This window comes from Dromiciops gliroides, chromosome 4 (assembly GCF_019393635.1).
Source record: "Dromiciops gliroides isolate mDroGli1 chromosome 4, mDroGli1.pri, whole genome shotgun sequence".
Lineage (NCBI taxonomy): Eukaryota > Metazoa > Chordata > Mammalia > Microbiotheria > Microbiotheriidae > Dromiciops > Dromiciops gliroides.
The window spans coordinates 143712990-143729780 of record NC_057864.1 but is presented as its reverse complement, the minus strand read 5'-3'; the positions used below and the strand labels follow the sequence as shown (position 1 = coordinate 143729780).

The 16791-nt window shown below is 37.6% G+C and overlaps 1 protein-coding gene across 1 annotated transcript in view; it reads right to left on the bottom strand.

Annotated features, from left to right (window-relative positions):
* Nucleotides 1-16791, bottom strand: part of LYST (lysosomal trafficking regulator) — a 205181-nt gene that overhangs the window by 105400 nt on the left and 82990 nt on the right. Inside the window, exons 18-22 of the mRNA XM_044002844.1 lie at nucleotides 15963-16136; nucleotides 14831-14980; nucleotides 7369-7506; nucleotides 5154-5352; nucleotides 1294-1425 (exon numbers count right to left, since the gene is read on the bottom strand). Of these exons, the coding sequence (XP_043858779.1) occupies nucleotides 1294-1425; nucleotides 5154-5352; nucleotides 7369-7506; nucleotides 14831-14980; nucleotides 15963-16136 (793 nt within the window). The remainder of the gene's footprint in view (nucleotides 1-1293; nucleotides 1426-5153; nucleotides 5353-7368; nucleotides 7507-14830; nucleotides 14981-15962; nucleotides 16137-16791) is intronic.

Genomic DNA, 16791 nt, shown 5'->3' with positions numbered 1-16791 from the left:
AAGTATTGAGTCGAAGTTGCAGAGGCAAATTTAGTCTTGACGTCAGGAAATATTTTCAAACAATTAAGAGGTATCCAAAAGTGGAATGAGCTACCTAGAGAGGAGGTGGGTTCTCCTTTGGAGATCTTTAAGCAGAGGCTAGAAGACTATTTGGCTATGTTCTAGTGGAAATTCTTTTGTATTTAGGTCAGACAAGACGAATACTGAGGTCCTTTCCAACTCTTAGGTTCCACAATTTTATTTATTTATTTATTTTTGCAGGCAATGGGGGTTAAGTGACTTGCCCAAGGTCACACAGCTAGTAAGTGTCAGGTGTCTGAGGCCGGATTTGAACTCAGGTACTCCTGAATCCAGGGCTGGTGCTTTAACCACTGTGCCATCTAGCTGCCCCTGCTATGAAGAAATGGGGGCATTTTAAAAAATGCATACTTTAAAAAAATTACTAATAAAACTAATACAATATGGCTTTAAAACTAATTTATAATAAAAGTCACAGACACTGCTAGAAAACTGATCACACCTTTTGGTGGTAAAAGAAAATAAAAATGGAATTTTATATAAACTAAAGATCTGAGTAATGATGACTTTATATCTACATTATTTTATGGTTTGGGGATAGAAACAAGGCCAAGCTACATGGGAAATGAGAGAACTGGTATGGAATAGAACAGAGGCAGAGACAGGGAAGGCACTGAATATAGAGCTGTCAAAGGTAGAAGAAGAAAGCTGACAATAAATGGTGGCAGGACAAGAAAGAAAAACGGACCTGCGCAAAATTAAGATGAATGAGCATGGTTGAGACTAGAGTGAGGGCAAAAACTCCAGACTATTTGAACTTCTCTGTTCGGAACATACTTTTCTTATTTACTCATTTCATCAGGTCGCCTGAGGATTCAGATTGAACAGAAGTTTGGTAGGCTATTTTTGAGTTATTTTTTCATTTAGGATATAATAAAATTAGATTTCCACAATGATATTCTTAATTTTCCCCAGCTTAGTCTTCAATTAGTAGGAATTATTCAAATTATATTACTAATACTAAATTATAAGGGGGCAGCTAGGTGGCACAGTGGATAAAGCACTGGCCCTGGATTCAGGAGGACCTGAGTTCAAATCCAGTTTCAGACACTTGACACTTACTAGCTGTGTGACCCTGGGCAAGTCACTTAACCCTCATTGTCCCACCAAAAATAAATAAATAAAATACTAAATTACATATTTTGATACATCCCAAAGGCTAGAAATTAGGGGAACTTAGTGGGGAGGGGGTGGGGGTATTGTAGATAATATTACCTTCAGACAGTGAAGCAGTAAAACCAGATGGACTTATAACCGTAAATCCAGGACTAATAATACTCTTTCCTCCACTGCTGGAATGCCTCAGGTACATGATTGATTGTATTTTTTCCTGAAATATCTTGCCATCTTGAATAAAAGAAGAGGAACAATTTAACATTTAAGAAATGTTTTTCCTTAACAAAAGAATCATTAAAAAGGGAAATCCATTAAATCAAATCTTTTAACTCAGTGACTTAAATTTAATTGTAATAAAGAACCAAAAATTTATAACAAATCCTAGAAATAGCACTATATTTTGGGAAACACGTAAGCAGATTATTCTTGCTTACATGTTACAGTTACAACTACATATTAGCACTTCTTTTCGAGACAAAGCCCTTGTTTATTCATCTTATTTACTTAATTTGTGAGAGGATAACGGCATAGGATTGGCAGACATGAATAGGTTGTGATCTGCACTGATGGATGGAACATCCAAAATGATATTTACAGATCCATTTCAGTTTGTACCTAACCATATGGCTTTTGTTCTTAAGAAGCTTATTTATTTTCTATTTCTCTCATATTCTTCACAAAGACCTATCACAGTGGTGGGTATATGGCAGGGGCTCAAAAAATTCCTATTTATAGATTATAGAGGAGGCAATTAATGTGAAAGTAGGCAAAGATAGCCTAAATTTCTCCTTAATGTCAATGAGACAACTGTTTAAGTATCATATTTTAATATCTCTTTGGAAACTTTCAACTTAGCAATCCTCTCCATATCCTCAACAGGATCATCTGCCAATTTCCAAAATAAATTATCCATGGTGCAATAGGGAACAACTGAAGGCTTTCGACCAGGAAGATGACACAGTCATAGTTGTACTTTAGGAATATTATTTTGAGCAGTGTAAAGGAAAATTTGAGAAAAAGAATAAATGGAAATAGGGAGCAGGTAAGAGGGGATGAGCTAGAGTAGTAGTTTTATGAGTGGATAGATTTGAGAAAGAGAATCAACAACGCTTGGCAACTGATGACTTCACAAGCATTCATTTTCTACAATACCTACCGCATCAATACCAACCCTGGGTCACCTTCTCTACTTCACTTCCCAGGGTGGAGGGAACTCTGATGACTGCAACCATTATGCAATCATACCTCAGTTTTCTTGGTTACTTATCAAACATCTCTGTTGTTATATACTCTTCTCTCTACCTCAAAATGTCTTATACATTCTCCTTCTTGCCCTAAAAAGAAGAGATTTCCCCTTCTTACCAGAACTGTCCACACTGACTGTACTTGATCTCTTTTTTCCTGTAGATCTTGCACCATTAATCATTTCCTATCATATCTTCAGCTCTCTCTAATGGGATCTTTCTCCTCTAAGAATCTGACTAGTTCTTTAATATCCTAAAAAACACCACCAAAAAACCTTCTTAACTCTTCTCAAAACAAAACACCCTCTCCTTCCTTCACTAAAGGAAAAAGGAGTCTACCATCATTAACATTCTTCACTACCCATTCACTTCCATCACTACTACCATTAAAACAGTAACTGCATCAAACACTGATTAAACAGTGTCTCATTCACTTCCACATCTTCAATTACCAACTCTATGCAGATGGCTCCTAAATGACCATCTGTAGTCCTGATCTTTCTTCAGAGATCCAGACTTACTTTTCTGCCCACAGGTCATTTCTACCAGAACATCCCATTAATACTTCAAATTGAAGAGGATAAAACCAAACTCATCATCTTTCCTACTAAACATACTTCTCTCTCTAGTGTTAGTGTGGGTATAATAACCATATTAAGTCTCTCATGTTTACAATGCTAGGGGTAAACTTTGGTTGTTTTTACTCTTTTATTCTTCATGTCCAAGCAGTTGCCAAGTTCTATAAATTCTTCCTTCATAGAATTTCTAACATCAATTCCTATTGCCATCATTCCAGTATTGGTTCTCATTTCTACTTATCAGTACTCTTGAAATTGCCTCCTTAAGAGAGTTTTGGGGGCAGCTAGGTGGTGCAGTGGATAAAGCACCAGCCCTGGATTCAGGAGGACCTGAATTCAAATCTGACCTCAGACACTTGACACTTACTAGCTGTGTGACCCTGGGCAAGTTACTTAACCCTCATTGCCTGCCCCCCCCCCCCAAAAAAGAGTTTCACATACTCATTTTCTTCTGCTTCCAACCCATTCTTCATACTTCTGCCAAAATAACCTTTTAATTTAAACACAGATGTATTCATGTCACTCCTCTTCCAAAAAAAGTATTCAGTGAATAATTCTATTCTCTCCAAGTGAAGTTTAAGCTCTTTGGTTCGGCATTCAAGGGCTCCAACAATCTGGCACCTAACCTTTTCTCATATTAATCCCTTTTGAGTAATTTCCAAGCTAAAGTATCTACTATGTGACCCTGAATAGGGGCTGAACTCTTGCAAATCTATGCCTAAGCTCCTGTTGGTCCCTATGGGATATCCCTATGGAATAGCCTCTCTTCCTTTCTGAATTGAATTTAAATCACTCCTCAAAAGCTCAGCTTAAATGCTCACCAACAACTTTTTCCATCAGACCTCACAAAGCACTTTTTTTCAACTTCTCTCATGTACTTACTGAACATAACTGTATACTATACCTATCTCTGCTGATGTAATTATTTCCTTCACTAGAATGAGCCCCTCAAGGAGGAATCATGTGTTTTTTAGGTTTTCTAGCTTCTCTAGAATCTTGAACAGCACTTTGCATTCAATGGGAGCATAATATGCTTGTTCATTTGTATTATATGGGTAAAGTCTCTAAAATTCTACTTCAATGTCCCATTATAGTAAACAGGTTAAATCAGATTTCCTCTGTCAAATCTACTGTGTCAAGACAATGGAATTCAGGGGTTCACCTGGAGATTGATCTGGGCTGATTGAGTTGCAGAAGAGTCACTGACTGGGTACTAGATTGTAAGCACTTCTGGCTGGTACTTAATGAATTTGAATGATACTAGCCAATCAGCCTGAGGAACTTCCCATTTCTGGGAGGGGAGCATGAAGCAGGAAGCTGATGCTGGAGGAGGGTTCTTCCTTTTTCGCTGCAAGGCATCAGCGTGGTACCAGAGAATTTAAGAAGAGGGAGAGTAGGAAGGCTAGATTTGCCAGGTTATAGGAAATCTGTTCTCAATCTATCTTTCTTTTACTATTTTTTCAATAAACCCTTAAAAAACCTAGACTTATTTATCAGTGGCTTTAGTCAGTTTCCCCCCAAAACTGGGGGGACAGATTAGAACCCACATTTAGAATTTTAAATTACACACTACCCAACTTCAAAAGATATTGTGTATAGGCAAGGGGAGGGGCTGGTGAAAGAACACTGGAATGACTGTTAGCAAATTGCAGAGGACCTTGAATGTCAGGCTAAGGAATATATATTTCATTCAAAAAGCTATGAGGTAGGGGCAGCTAGGTGGCACAGTGAGCACCAGCTCTGGATTCAGGAGGACCTGAGTTCAAATCCAGCCTTAGACACTTGACAATAGCTGTGTGACCCTGGGCAAATCACTTAACCCTCACTGACCCGGAAAAAAAAAAGTTGTGAGGTATTACTGACAATTTTTGAATTGGAGAATGTCTTCCTCAGACTGTGCCTTCTAGAAAACTTCTTAATGAATACCTAATGTTAATTTAATTTAATTTATGGGATAAAACAAGCATTTCTATAACAGTATAATAAATTGATTGCACATGTAACTGCAAATTTATTATGTACAACTTACTATTCTTTTTAAAGTTATCATGTAAATGTCTTTCCCCCCTTTTTTACTTTGAAGTGGAAAGAAGAAAATAAGATAATTAAAGATAATTTAATACATGAACATACCTACCTATATGCAAGGAAAAGTAGAAGTTGGTGGGATTATGACAAACGTAAGTATTAGTAGGAGGGTGAACTGCTAAGAGGAAGTTGAAAATAAGTGTCAATAATTCCAGATCTGGGGGTGAACCAAGAACTTCTTCAATTATTTTCACAAAGGAGCTACAAACCTCCCGAGGCATGGATGTCAGGTGGCCCTCTTTGTGTTCCTGAAAACAACAACAACAACATTATTTTAATGAAAACCATCAAATAACAACATTCTTCACTTCACAATACATTTCTTTAAAAAGGAGAATATTTAACTTAAAGGGAGCATGATGGAGGAGATAGATGCTTGGAGTCAGGAAGAATTGGGTTCAAAACCTGTCCTGATAATTACAGGTTTCTAGAGCTCCAGAAACAGGATTCCTATGGGGAAAGAGATCCTCAAACTGACAAAAATCAAGGAACTTCTGCAACTAGGACTTAACTGGGTACTATAAAGCGCACATATAGAACTGAATTATATTGAATAATTTGCATTATTAAAGATTATTATTATTGAAAGTTATTAAATATTTGCTGTCTATCTCACCATATAAGATCTGAAATTCAGAATTCACTGAAGAGTAATGACCATGCAGGGATGGCATAATGGAAGGAGCAATGGGCTAGTAGTCAGGATACTTGGGTTCGATTCCTATTACCTAGATGTATAACCTTAGGCAAATCAATTAACCTAATGAATGTCAGTTTTCTCTTCTGCAAAATAAGCCAGTTGGACTGCAAGATTTCTAAGGTCCAACTCTAACATTTTATAATGTAAGCCGGAAACAGAGGCATAATATAATTATATAGAAATCTGCTAAAGCCCTCTCTGCCAAAATCACAGCAGTTAATAATTTCTTGGTTTGTTTTAAGGCTCATTTTAGCCTTGAAACAGTAGAGGAAGCAAACTGCGGAACTACTATTCAGGACCTGATGATCATCTTTCAAACTCAGAAATCTGGGGGCAAGACTGGGGGTAGGGAGTTGGAAGTGATCAAAATTAACCAAGAATGAGGATTAACAAGGCAGAAACAGGCAAAAGGTCATGGGTGAAGGCGAGGCAGAAGGTGGTGAGAAATTATAGGGTACTGGACAGTAATTAATGAAATGATTAACTATAAGGAAATGATGATAGAACTATATTGCATGAACTTCTATGGATAAAAGACTATTTAGATTTTAGCAGAAGAATGACCCAAAAGTAGAAGAGAAGAGAGCAACAAGTATCCTGACCCTTCCTCTCTGCTCTTTAAGAATGGAATTACCTCCCTTGGAGGTTTGTAGGGATATGGTATTCTTCAAGTTTTGATAAATACAAGAAGATGGAAGGAGGGGGCAGCTAGATGGCGCAGTGGATAAAGCACTGGCCTTGGATTCAGGAGGGCCTAAATTCAAATCCAGCCTCAGACACTTGACACTTAACTAGCTATGTGACTCTGGGCAAGTCACTTAACCCTCATTGCCCTGCAAAAACAAAACAAAACAAAAACAAGAAGACAGAAGGAACGGCAACTGACATTTAAGTAATAGTATAAAATGAGATATCATATGTAAGGCATTTTGCAAACCTTAAAGTGATTTATAAATGTTAGCTATTATCTGTAATTTGATATAGAACTAAGTACCATCTGAGGCAATTCATTCTCCTTTTGTTGTAGGTGTTCAGTTATTTCAGTCATGTCCAACTCTTTGTGTCACCCAATTTGGAGTTTTCTTGGCAAAGATGCTGGAGAGGTTTGCCATTTCCTTCTTCTTTACAGATGAAGAAACTGAGGCAAGCAGGGTTGAGTGAAGTGCCCAGGGTCACACAGCTAGTAAGTGTCTGAGGCCTGATTTGAACTCAGGAAGACAAAAGTCTTTGTCACATAAGGCTCAGCCCTCCATTCACTGTACCATTTAACTGCCTCCATTCTTCTTTTAGACTTCTAATTCTTAGGAAAAGTTTTTCCTTATGATGAGCCTAAATCTGCCTTTATACAAAAATTCCCATACAAATCTCCTAGTTTACCCCTGAAGGGCCAAGAAGAACAAATTTAATCTCTTTACAAAAGCGTATAATCCTAAGCACTAAAGAGGGGAAAAAATGTATGTATATGTGCGTGTGTGCGTGCGTGCGTGCGTGTGTGCGTGTGTGTGTGTGTGTGTGTGTGTGTGTGTATATATGGTGAATGAGAATTCATATTTTATAAAAGTACCTGTAAAACCTGACAGGTTAGTAGAAAGTGATGAACCACTCGTGCTTTTAATAACTGCTTGATATTAAACATTTGCAGGTGGTGATTAGCTCTAATAAGGACTTCAAGGGCTGCCAAGAGAGTTTCCCAAACACCTTGCTGGAAAAATAAGCAATATTAATTAGTCAATGAGCAAGCTGAAAAACAGTAAATAGCTTTCTAAAAGTACATTCTACATTCCAACTTAACCATAGTCTTAGTGATAATGATCAAAATTATCTGAAAGTAAAGTTAAGCATTAACTCCTCTAATTCCAATCATCAGTATTAGTGTCTTTCAAAACCAAATTACTTTGTGCTTATTTTGTATTTCTCTGTGTATCTGTTGTCTACTTCCCCAAGGAGGATCTACACTCCTTGAGTGCAAGAATGGTTTGATTTGAATCTGTGCATCCTAAGCATCTGACACCTAGTCATTACTTAATAAATGCTTAAAGATCTCAAAAAGTGCCCTTACACTTAGTCAGCACTTAATGTTTAAAGAATGGAACTCAAAATAACCACAAGATAGGCAGGATTTAGATTTAGCCTGAAAATGCTAAGTGACTTGCCCACAGTCACACAGGCAGTAAATAGGAGCACCGAGATTGGGTCTCAGGTCCTCTGATTCCAAATACAGCTCTTTCCACCACGCTTGTATTTGATGTTGTAACGAATGACCACATTTTGGAAGTAAATGGTAGAAAGATATCCTAAGAACACTATTTTACCTTAAAAGGTGGGGTATCTACTCAATGTACAAAAACTCACTGTTAATATTATTTTGCTTGGCGAATTTAACTTATAATTGCACTGAAATGGTAAACGTACATATAAAATCCAATATTTCCTACACTTACTTAAAAAGCGGGACTTACTCAAAACTTGCTGTTAATGTAGGTTGTTACAATTACTAGTTGTGACCTTGAAACAAAATAACTGATAAAGTTTAAATTACATGGTATATCTTTTACAGTCATTAAAACACAAAAACACCAAATAACAAATCAATTTTTAGATTACTATGACATTCTCAGTAAGCAATTTCATAGGCTCAGACATCTTTAGAGCTTGACAGAACCTCAGAAGCCCTCTAGCCCACCCCCTGATAGCCATTTTGTAAATCAAGGTGATAAGAAATTTTACATTTGAAAATGTAGATTCAAAAGATTTTTTTTTTGTCTGACTCTATAATTTCATTGGCATAGGGAACTCTTAGGAAAAAAAAAATTACCTGTATAGAACAATTGTTTTGTAACTTGAGTCTCAGAGACTCGCTTAAGCTATTAAGAGGTTAAGTGACTTGCTTAGGATCACAAAGTCATCTTGTGTTGGATATGGAACTTAAACCAAGTCCTCTTTTTTTTTTTTTTGCTCGATGCAGTGAGGGTTAGGTGACTTACCCAGGGTCACACAGCTAGTGTCAAGTGTCTGAAGCTGGATTTGAACTCAGGTCCTCCTGAATCCAAGGCCAGTGTTTTCATCCACTGTGCCCCCTAGCTCCCCCCCAAGTCCTCTTAAATACAATGGTGGCTCCCTATCCACTAGGGCCATGCTGCATTTTACCACCTCTTCCTTCTCTCTCTCCTTAAATATTCTTCTCAAAAATTTATTGAACACTTGATTGTTTATAAGGGAATAGGGATATCCCAAAAAAACAAAATCCAAAGATAATCTTCAAATTTATTAGCTATGCATAACTGCTACTCTTACCACCTAGGTTTCCTAACAAAAGGCATAATTAATTTTAGGCCTTTAAAATTCTTTCCTGTCATTGCCTCATTAGTAAGCCCTAAAAATGAAAGAAAAAAATCCTACCATTATATACACTAATGAAGTCCTTCACTCAGTGTGTATGTTAGGTCAAATATTCTTCCTGCCACTACAGTCTCCTTCACTGGTTCTTATTCCTTTTCTCTTATACCCTATATATAGATTTTCCTTAAGACTCTGTCATTATCTCTTCTCTCTACATACTCTTCACTTTGGCAAAATTTATCTCCTTTAATTTTTTTGAGGGATAGCTTGCAGATCTTTATTTCTATCCCAGACAGCCAGTCAGTCAACAACAAGCGTTTATTAAACGGTTGCTATGTGCTAGGCAGCTAGGTGGCATAATGGATAGAACATGGAGTGTGGAGTCAGGAAAACCTGAGTTCAAATTCAATCTCAGGCACATGCCACCTGTGTGAACCTGGGAAACTCGACTCATCTGTTTGCCTGAGTTTTCTCAATTGTAAAATGGGGCTAGTACCAGCACCTCCTTCTCAGAGTTGGAATAAGGATCAAACGAGACAATATTTATAGAGTGCTTAGCAGGCACTATCACAATGATGTGTGGGGATCTGTTACCTTTTCCATTCTCCTTTCCATTAAGCTCCATTACTTCTAGCATGTACTGATGCAATAGCCACCTAACATCCCTCTTTCCATGCTCTAAACCACCCCACACGTCATTGTCACAGCAAACTCAGCAAACACAGTTCAAAGCTTGTTATCCTGCGCTGTTCAAACATCTTCAATGTCTACCAAGTTCAAAGCCCTCGGCCTGGTGTTCAAGGTTCTTGATACTGTGGTTATGATTTATCTTTCCAGCCTCACCTCCCACAGGTGCTCTACAGGCAAATAGGACTGGATTACCCCCAATACATTTCAACACTTTGACACTTCCTTGCCTATTGCCCTGTTATACTCTCAGTGCCAAATGCTATCTTTCCACATTTCTGCTTGTCATAATCCAGCACATCTTTTCAGGCTCAATTTAAAAGCCTCACATTCAATGAAACCTTTCTTAATTTCTCTCCCAACTATGTATGATCTCTCCCCTTAGAAATATTTAGAGCATTGTGTCCCCTAGAATAATTATATATACTCATCACATATTCTACCTTGCAGTGTATCTGTAGACACTTTTCTCAACACCTCATTAGAATGTAAGCAACTTGATAGTAGGAACTATGTTTTTTTTTTTTTTTAGTGAGGCAATTGGGGTTAAGTGACTTGCCCAGGGTCACACAGCTGGTAACTGTTAAGTGTCTGAGGCCGGATTTGAACTCAGGTCCTCCTGACTCCAGGGCCTGTGCTCTATCCACTGCGCCACCTAGCTGCCCCTAATTTTTTTTTTTAAGTGGGAACTATGTATTTTTTAAAACTCTCCCAGTATTAAATAACATGCCCCACATAGTGGGTGCTAATATTTATTGAATCTAAAAATAACCAGAAAAAAAACCATTAAATGTGTTGAACTTCAAATTAGCATTTAAGTATTGTTGTTAAAGTGAAGTAACCACATCATGGGTAAATTAACAGATGGTGTTTGCCTGAGGACAGAAAAAGTCTTGACTCAAAGATTTAAAAAACAATAAAAGCACTTTTCAGATAACACTGAGAAAGTGAGAAAATGTTACTGCAACTGACTCTAAGTCATTTTAATTAACTGCTTTTGAGTTTAACAAATGTGTCTTAAAAAAAAAAAAGCTAGGCCATATGTGCGGGTGAATTCCTATAATTCCTGCAACTGAAGAGGCTAATGCTGAGGGGCTGATTGAGCTCACGAGTTCTAAGATACAGTGTGCTAAGCCAATCAGGTCGCTGCACTCAGTCCAACACCAATATGCTGAGCCCTCCAGAGCAAGGGTAAAGGATGAGGAGGGGAACATTCTGCTTAAGGAAGGACAAACCAGCACAGGTGACATACAGAACAGGTTAAAGCTCCTATACCAATCAACAATAGGATCCCTTCTATAAGGATCTACTGCACTTCAAAGATGGGTGAGTTAGGAATTCCCAATCTCAAACAAAATGAAATGAAACAATATAAAAATGAAACTGAGTTTGATTTCAGGCCTTTCATTTCCTACTGCACTCATCCTCTGAGGGAAGTGAAGAGGAAAGCTGATGGGGAATGGGGCTTCTTTTTCCTGCTGTGCATGCAGGCTCAAATTCCATCTCCAGTGATGCTCTGTTTCTGCGAAATCTCCAGCCTTTGGAGGGAAGGGGACTTGTGAAGCAGGGCCTCCCATCTGACCATGTGCTTCCCATTTCATACTGCACTTATCTCCAGCCCAATCTCCAATGTCTGTTGGGAAAAGGAGTGGCACCCTCCCTTCAACATTCCCACACCTGGTAATACCCTTCACGTTTCAGTGACTCTCATCCAAATCCTATTCTACAACCTCCACCAACTGATTCTTCATTCTCATCTCCCTCAATCCTCCCCACTAAAGTTTCATCTAATTCCACCCATCCCTTCCACTGTGCCTTCTGGAATGCCTGTCCCATAGACATCCTAAATCTTTTCCTCTCTCCCTCCTTCAGTCAACTAGTTATTACTGAAATCTGGCTTCCACAAAGCCTTCTAAATGTCACCCTTTCCAGTACTGGCTGCACCTTCATTCCTTCTCTTGAGCTCGCTGGTAGAGGCAGAAGTGTTGGGATATACTCCTTATTCCTCATTGCCACTTCCAGGTTCTCCCTCTACCACCATCTCTCAGTAACTTCTCTTCCTTTGAAGTCCATGTTATTTGTACCTATCATGCAAACAAAATCCTGGTAGCTGCTGTGTACAAACCCTTAGGTCACTTCCCTTTCCTTCCTCTATGAGTTCAGTACTTGGCTCACAATTTTTCTCTCCTCCCCAACTCCTGCCTCTTTCCGTCATCTTGACCCCTTGGTGAACCAATTCATCTCTACACTGTCCTCTTCTCTTGAATCTCTAGCCCTCTTATCATATCACCAACTATACCTAGCCAAGCCTCAGCCCTGGACTGGTCTCAACATTAGCTGCCTTTCTCCTTCACCCATGTGGCAGAATGAAAATAGAGAAAATTCCACAACTGTACTGACCGGACTCACTACAAATTTATGTTAAGAGAAAAAATTGAGGTCATTTGCCGTGAACTCCCTCCTGCTCATCTCCTATCACTCAGATATCTTCTGCCACACTCTCTCCTCTCCTTTGTCTCACATGAAGTGTTCCTTACCAAGGCTAACCCCTCTACTTATTCAAGAGATCCCATTCTATTCTCTCTTCCAATAGATTGGCTCCTATCATTGCCACTCTTTCATTTATTTTCAATCTCTCCCTGTTGCCTACAGATATATACATGTCTCTCTCATCATGAAAAAACACTCACTTGATCTTCCTATCCCTATCATCCTATATCTCATTTGCTTTTTGTAGCTAAACTCCCTGAAAGGCCATCCATGATATATATGCCTCCACTTTCTCTCCTCTCATTTTCTTCTTAATCCCTTACAATCCAGCTTCTGGCCTTATTATTCAAGCAAAACTTCTGTCCCCAAAGTTACTAGTGATCTTAGTTGTCAAATCCAGTGGTCTTTTCTGTAGCCTCATTCTCCTTGACCACTCTTTCGACACTGCTAATCACTAAAGCCTCCTTGTTACTCTCTTCTTTCCAGGTTTTCAGGTCACTACTGTTTCCTGGTTCTCCTCCCACCTACCTGACAACTCCTTCTCTGTCACCTCCTCTTCAAGACCAGACTTTGTTTTTTTTTGTTTGTTTGTTTTTTTATGTATGAGGTATTTTATTTTTTCCATTACATGTAAAGATAGTTCTCAACTTTTGTTTATACATGCTTTACAATTTCAGATTTTTCTCCCTCCCACCCCTCCCCTAGACAGCAGGTAATCTGATATAGGTTATATCTATATATCTCTATACATATACATATACATATATATATATATATGTATATACACACACACACACATATATATACACATAAGAACATTAATCCTATTTCTGCATTAATCCTGTTACATGAGAAAGAATCAGAGCAGTGATGCAAAACCTCAAAATAGAAAGAAAAAAAAAAACCAACAGCACCCAAAACAAAAGAAATAATATGGTTCAATCAGCATCTATACTCCACAGTTCTTTCTTTCTTTTTTTTTTCTTGGATTTGGAGATCCTCTTCTATCATGAGTTCCCTGGAACTCTTCTGTACCATTGCATTGGTGAGAAGAATATAGTCCATCACAGTAGGTCAACACTCAATGTTGATGATACTGTGTACAATGTTCTTCTGGTTCTGCTCATCTCACTCATCATCAGCTCACGTAAGACCCTCCAAGTTTCTCTGAACTCTTCCTGCTCATCATTTCTTACAGCACAATAGTATTCCATTGTATTCATATACCACAACTTGTCCAGCCATTCCCCAATTGATGGGCACCCCCTCAACTTCCAATTCCTTGCTACCACGTAAAGAGCAGCTATAAATATTTTTGTACATGTGGGTCCCTTTCCCCCTTCCATGATTTCTTTAAGACCAGACTTTGTAACCATAGGTGTTCCTCAGGGTTCGGTCCTGGGGGCAGAGGACTGTCCTCTCTGCTTCTCTTCCTCCCTCTATACTATTTTACTTGGTAATTTCATTAGCTTCCATGAATTTAATTATCATCTCTATGATGAAGATTTACAAATTTCTCTTTCCTGTCCTAACCTTTCTGCTGACCTCCAATCTTGCATTTTTCAATGGCCTTTCAAACATCTCAAACTGGATGTCCAGTAGACACCTTAAATTCAACATGCCCAAAAGTCAGTTAATTCTCTTTCCCCTACTCCTTCCCCACCTCCTACCTTCCATATTACTGTAGAGGGAAATACCATCTGCCCAATCCCTCAGGCTCCCAACCTAGGCAATATCTTGGACTCCTCATTCTCTCTCATTCCTCCATATCCAAGCTGTTGCCAAGGCCTGAATGAACTAATTGTGTTACTCATATATCACTACTATTCTCTTCAAGTATACCTTTATCTGGTTTGTTTCCTAATGATATTAAATATGCATCCTGTAATCTCAGAAAATAGTTGATTCTAATGGTGACTATGTACTGGAACTTTACGGCTCTTCAGAATACCTGGCCATTGGAGCACTGATGCCTAGAAATGTTGCCTTAATGCATTCTAGATTCTGAGATATCGACCCTAGCTGCCCAATCTGAATTCAGTTCCCTACCTGATCCCTTATATTTACTTGGCTTAACACTGTACTTGAATTCCTCTCCTACTTTACTGCCCTGCCTTACACCTCTAATCCTTCCCTCAGGTTAGATACTTTGACCATACCTTTATTACTTCAACTTGAACTTCTGAACACCAACTTCTGCCCTGCAGTGTGGACTTTACAAATCGTTCCATGTATCCCAGTTTCATGATGCTACAAACTGTAATTCTTCAGTACCTGGTAACTTCATGCCCATTTCTGATGAATCTGTTCTTCCCTAACTCCTACCATCATCTATCTTTAAACTGTACATAGATCTAGTTATTGTGCATAGCCATCCTGCCCAGCTTCCAGGATGCCCTAGATCGTAGCTGTCCATGATTCACAACTAGAAATAAGCTACATATTTTTTACAAGAAAATATCGCACCGAACCCATTCTTAGAAAAATGACAAATATTAAAAAGTACATGCCTCTGCTTTAGACCAAATCTTCCAATCGAGTAGCAGTTCTTCTAATAACTTAACATCTTGGATTACTGCAGTGGATTCTATATCCAATTTAAAGTGCCCATTCTCATTTATGCTGAGAATTTCTTCACCACAACAACTTTCAAGAAGGGTCTATGGAAAAAACAAAATCACAGACTTATTAACTAATCTAAAAACTCAATCAAGAAGGATTTTGTTAAAAGCTTAACTCCAAATATTTACATAAAGGTGTGTTTCTTTTCTGTAGTATAATATTAAATTCAAAATATTGGTGACAATCTAGCATTACACAAAGTACTTGTGAACCCATCTAGCGAATAATTTTTAAAAATCAAAGCTTTTAAATATTTTCTAACTATATATTCAGTTTTTCAAATGTTAAGTAGACCAAACCAAAAGTCAATCTTATCTTAAATCTAATGAATAAATAGCTAGTTCTATATTTACACTTTTAAAGACATTTCAAAGAAGTAATGGTAATTTACCCCATTCTATAAAATCGATGATCATCCAAAAAAATAGCTTTTGAACAATTTAATTGAATAAGAAAAACAAAAACTGTCCATTACATATAGTTATCTATAAAACCAGTTTTTGAAGGAAAAAAGTGCTTTCTGAATATACAAAATTGCTGCTAGCTGAAAAGGTGTTAAATATATCATAAAATTCAATATCAATAAAAAATTCAAAATCTGGAACATTTTATTATGGGTACTTCAAACCTAAGTATCCATGGTCTGTGCCTCAAAAATAAAGTTTAAAGAAAACTAAACAATTCTTACAAATTAGTAGGTTCAGATAATTACTTCTGAATAGAGGAAAAACTCATTTAAATTATTCCCTTTTTTTTGGCAGGGCAATGAGGGTTTAGTGACTTGCCCAGGGTCACACAGCTATTAAGTGTTAAGTGTCTGAGGCCGCATTTGAACTCAGGTCCTCCTGGATCCAGGGCCACTGTTTTATCCACTGAGCCACCTAGCTGCCCCCTCAAATCATTCCCTTTTTTATGTAAGAACAATTATAATTGAACACAAAACTGAGTATTAAGGAAAAGCTTTTGAAGAGATGGATTTAACTATACTCAAAAGTATAAAAACAGTTTACAGTCTCATACCTTCAAAATGTGAAAGCCAACAATACATTTTTCTTTGATCAACACCTGATGAATCATGGAAAGTCCATTACAATTCTCTATCTCTTGCATTCTTTGCTGGTTGTATTTTGTTAATAAAAGTAAAACTTGTAATGCTAAAGCTTGAGTTTCCTCACAGCTACTGATATCAACAACCTAAAAATAAAGTGGGCAAAAATGTTTGATCAAGAGTATATTTTAACAAGGACATTTTCTTGACACTATGTAATATCTATCCATTAACATAATTTGAAAGCTTATTCTGATGTTTATACTCTACCTATAGCGTTTTTTCTCTCTTCTGAATAGCCATAGATTCTGAATATTTTAAATTGAGAAAGGGAGCTATAAGTTCTCCAAAACTAAAAATAAAAAAAATGTTAAATATGCCTATATTTAAGTGCCAAAGTGACAGTTTTACAAAACCCAAGAGCATCTTGCGCATAGTATTCTGAAAGGGTGATGAATGATAATTTTATTTTTAGTAAAAATATGAAGCAAGTTCCAATAATTCCTGAATTTTAATTTTGACTTGAATTAATTTCACTGTTATTATGTTTTGTTTTGGTGAGGTAATTGGGGTTAAGTGACTTGCCCAGGGTCACACAGCTACTAAGTGTTAAGTGTCTGAGGCTGCATTTGAACTCAGGTCCTCCTGACTCTAGGGTTAGTGCTCTATCCACTGCGCCACCTAGCTGCCCCTATTATGTTTTATTGATAGCTTTTACTTTTATATTTTCTACATTTCTATTTGTATCCCTGCAATCTACGACTTAGTAGATAAGTCTGAGAGCACATAAGAGAGTGACTT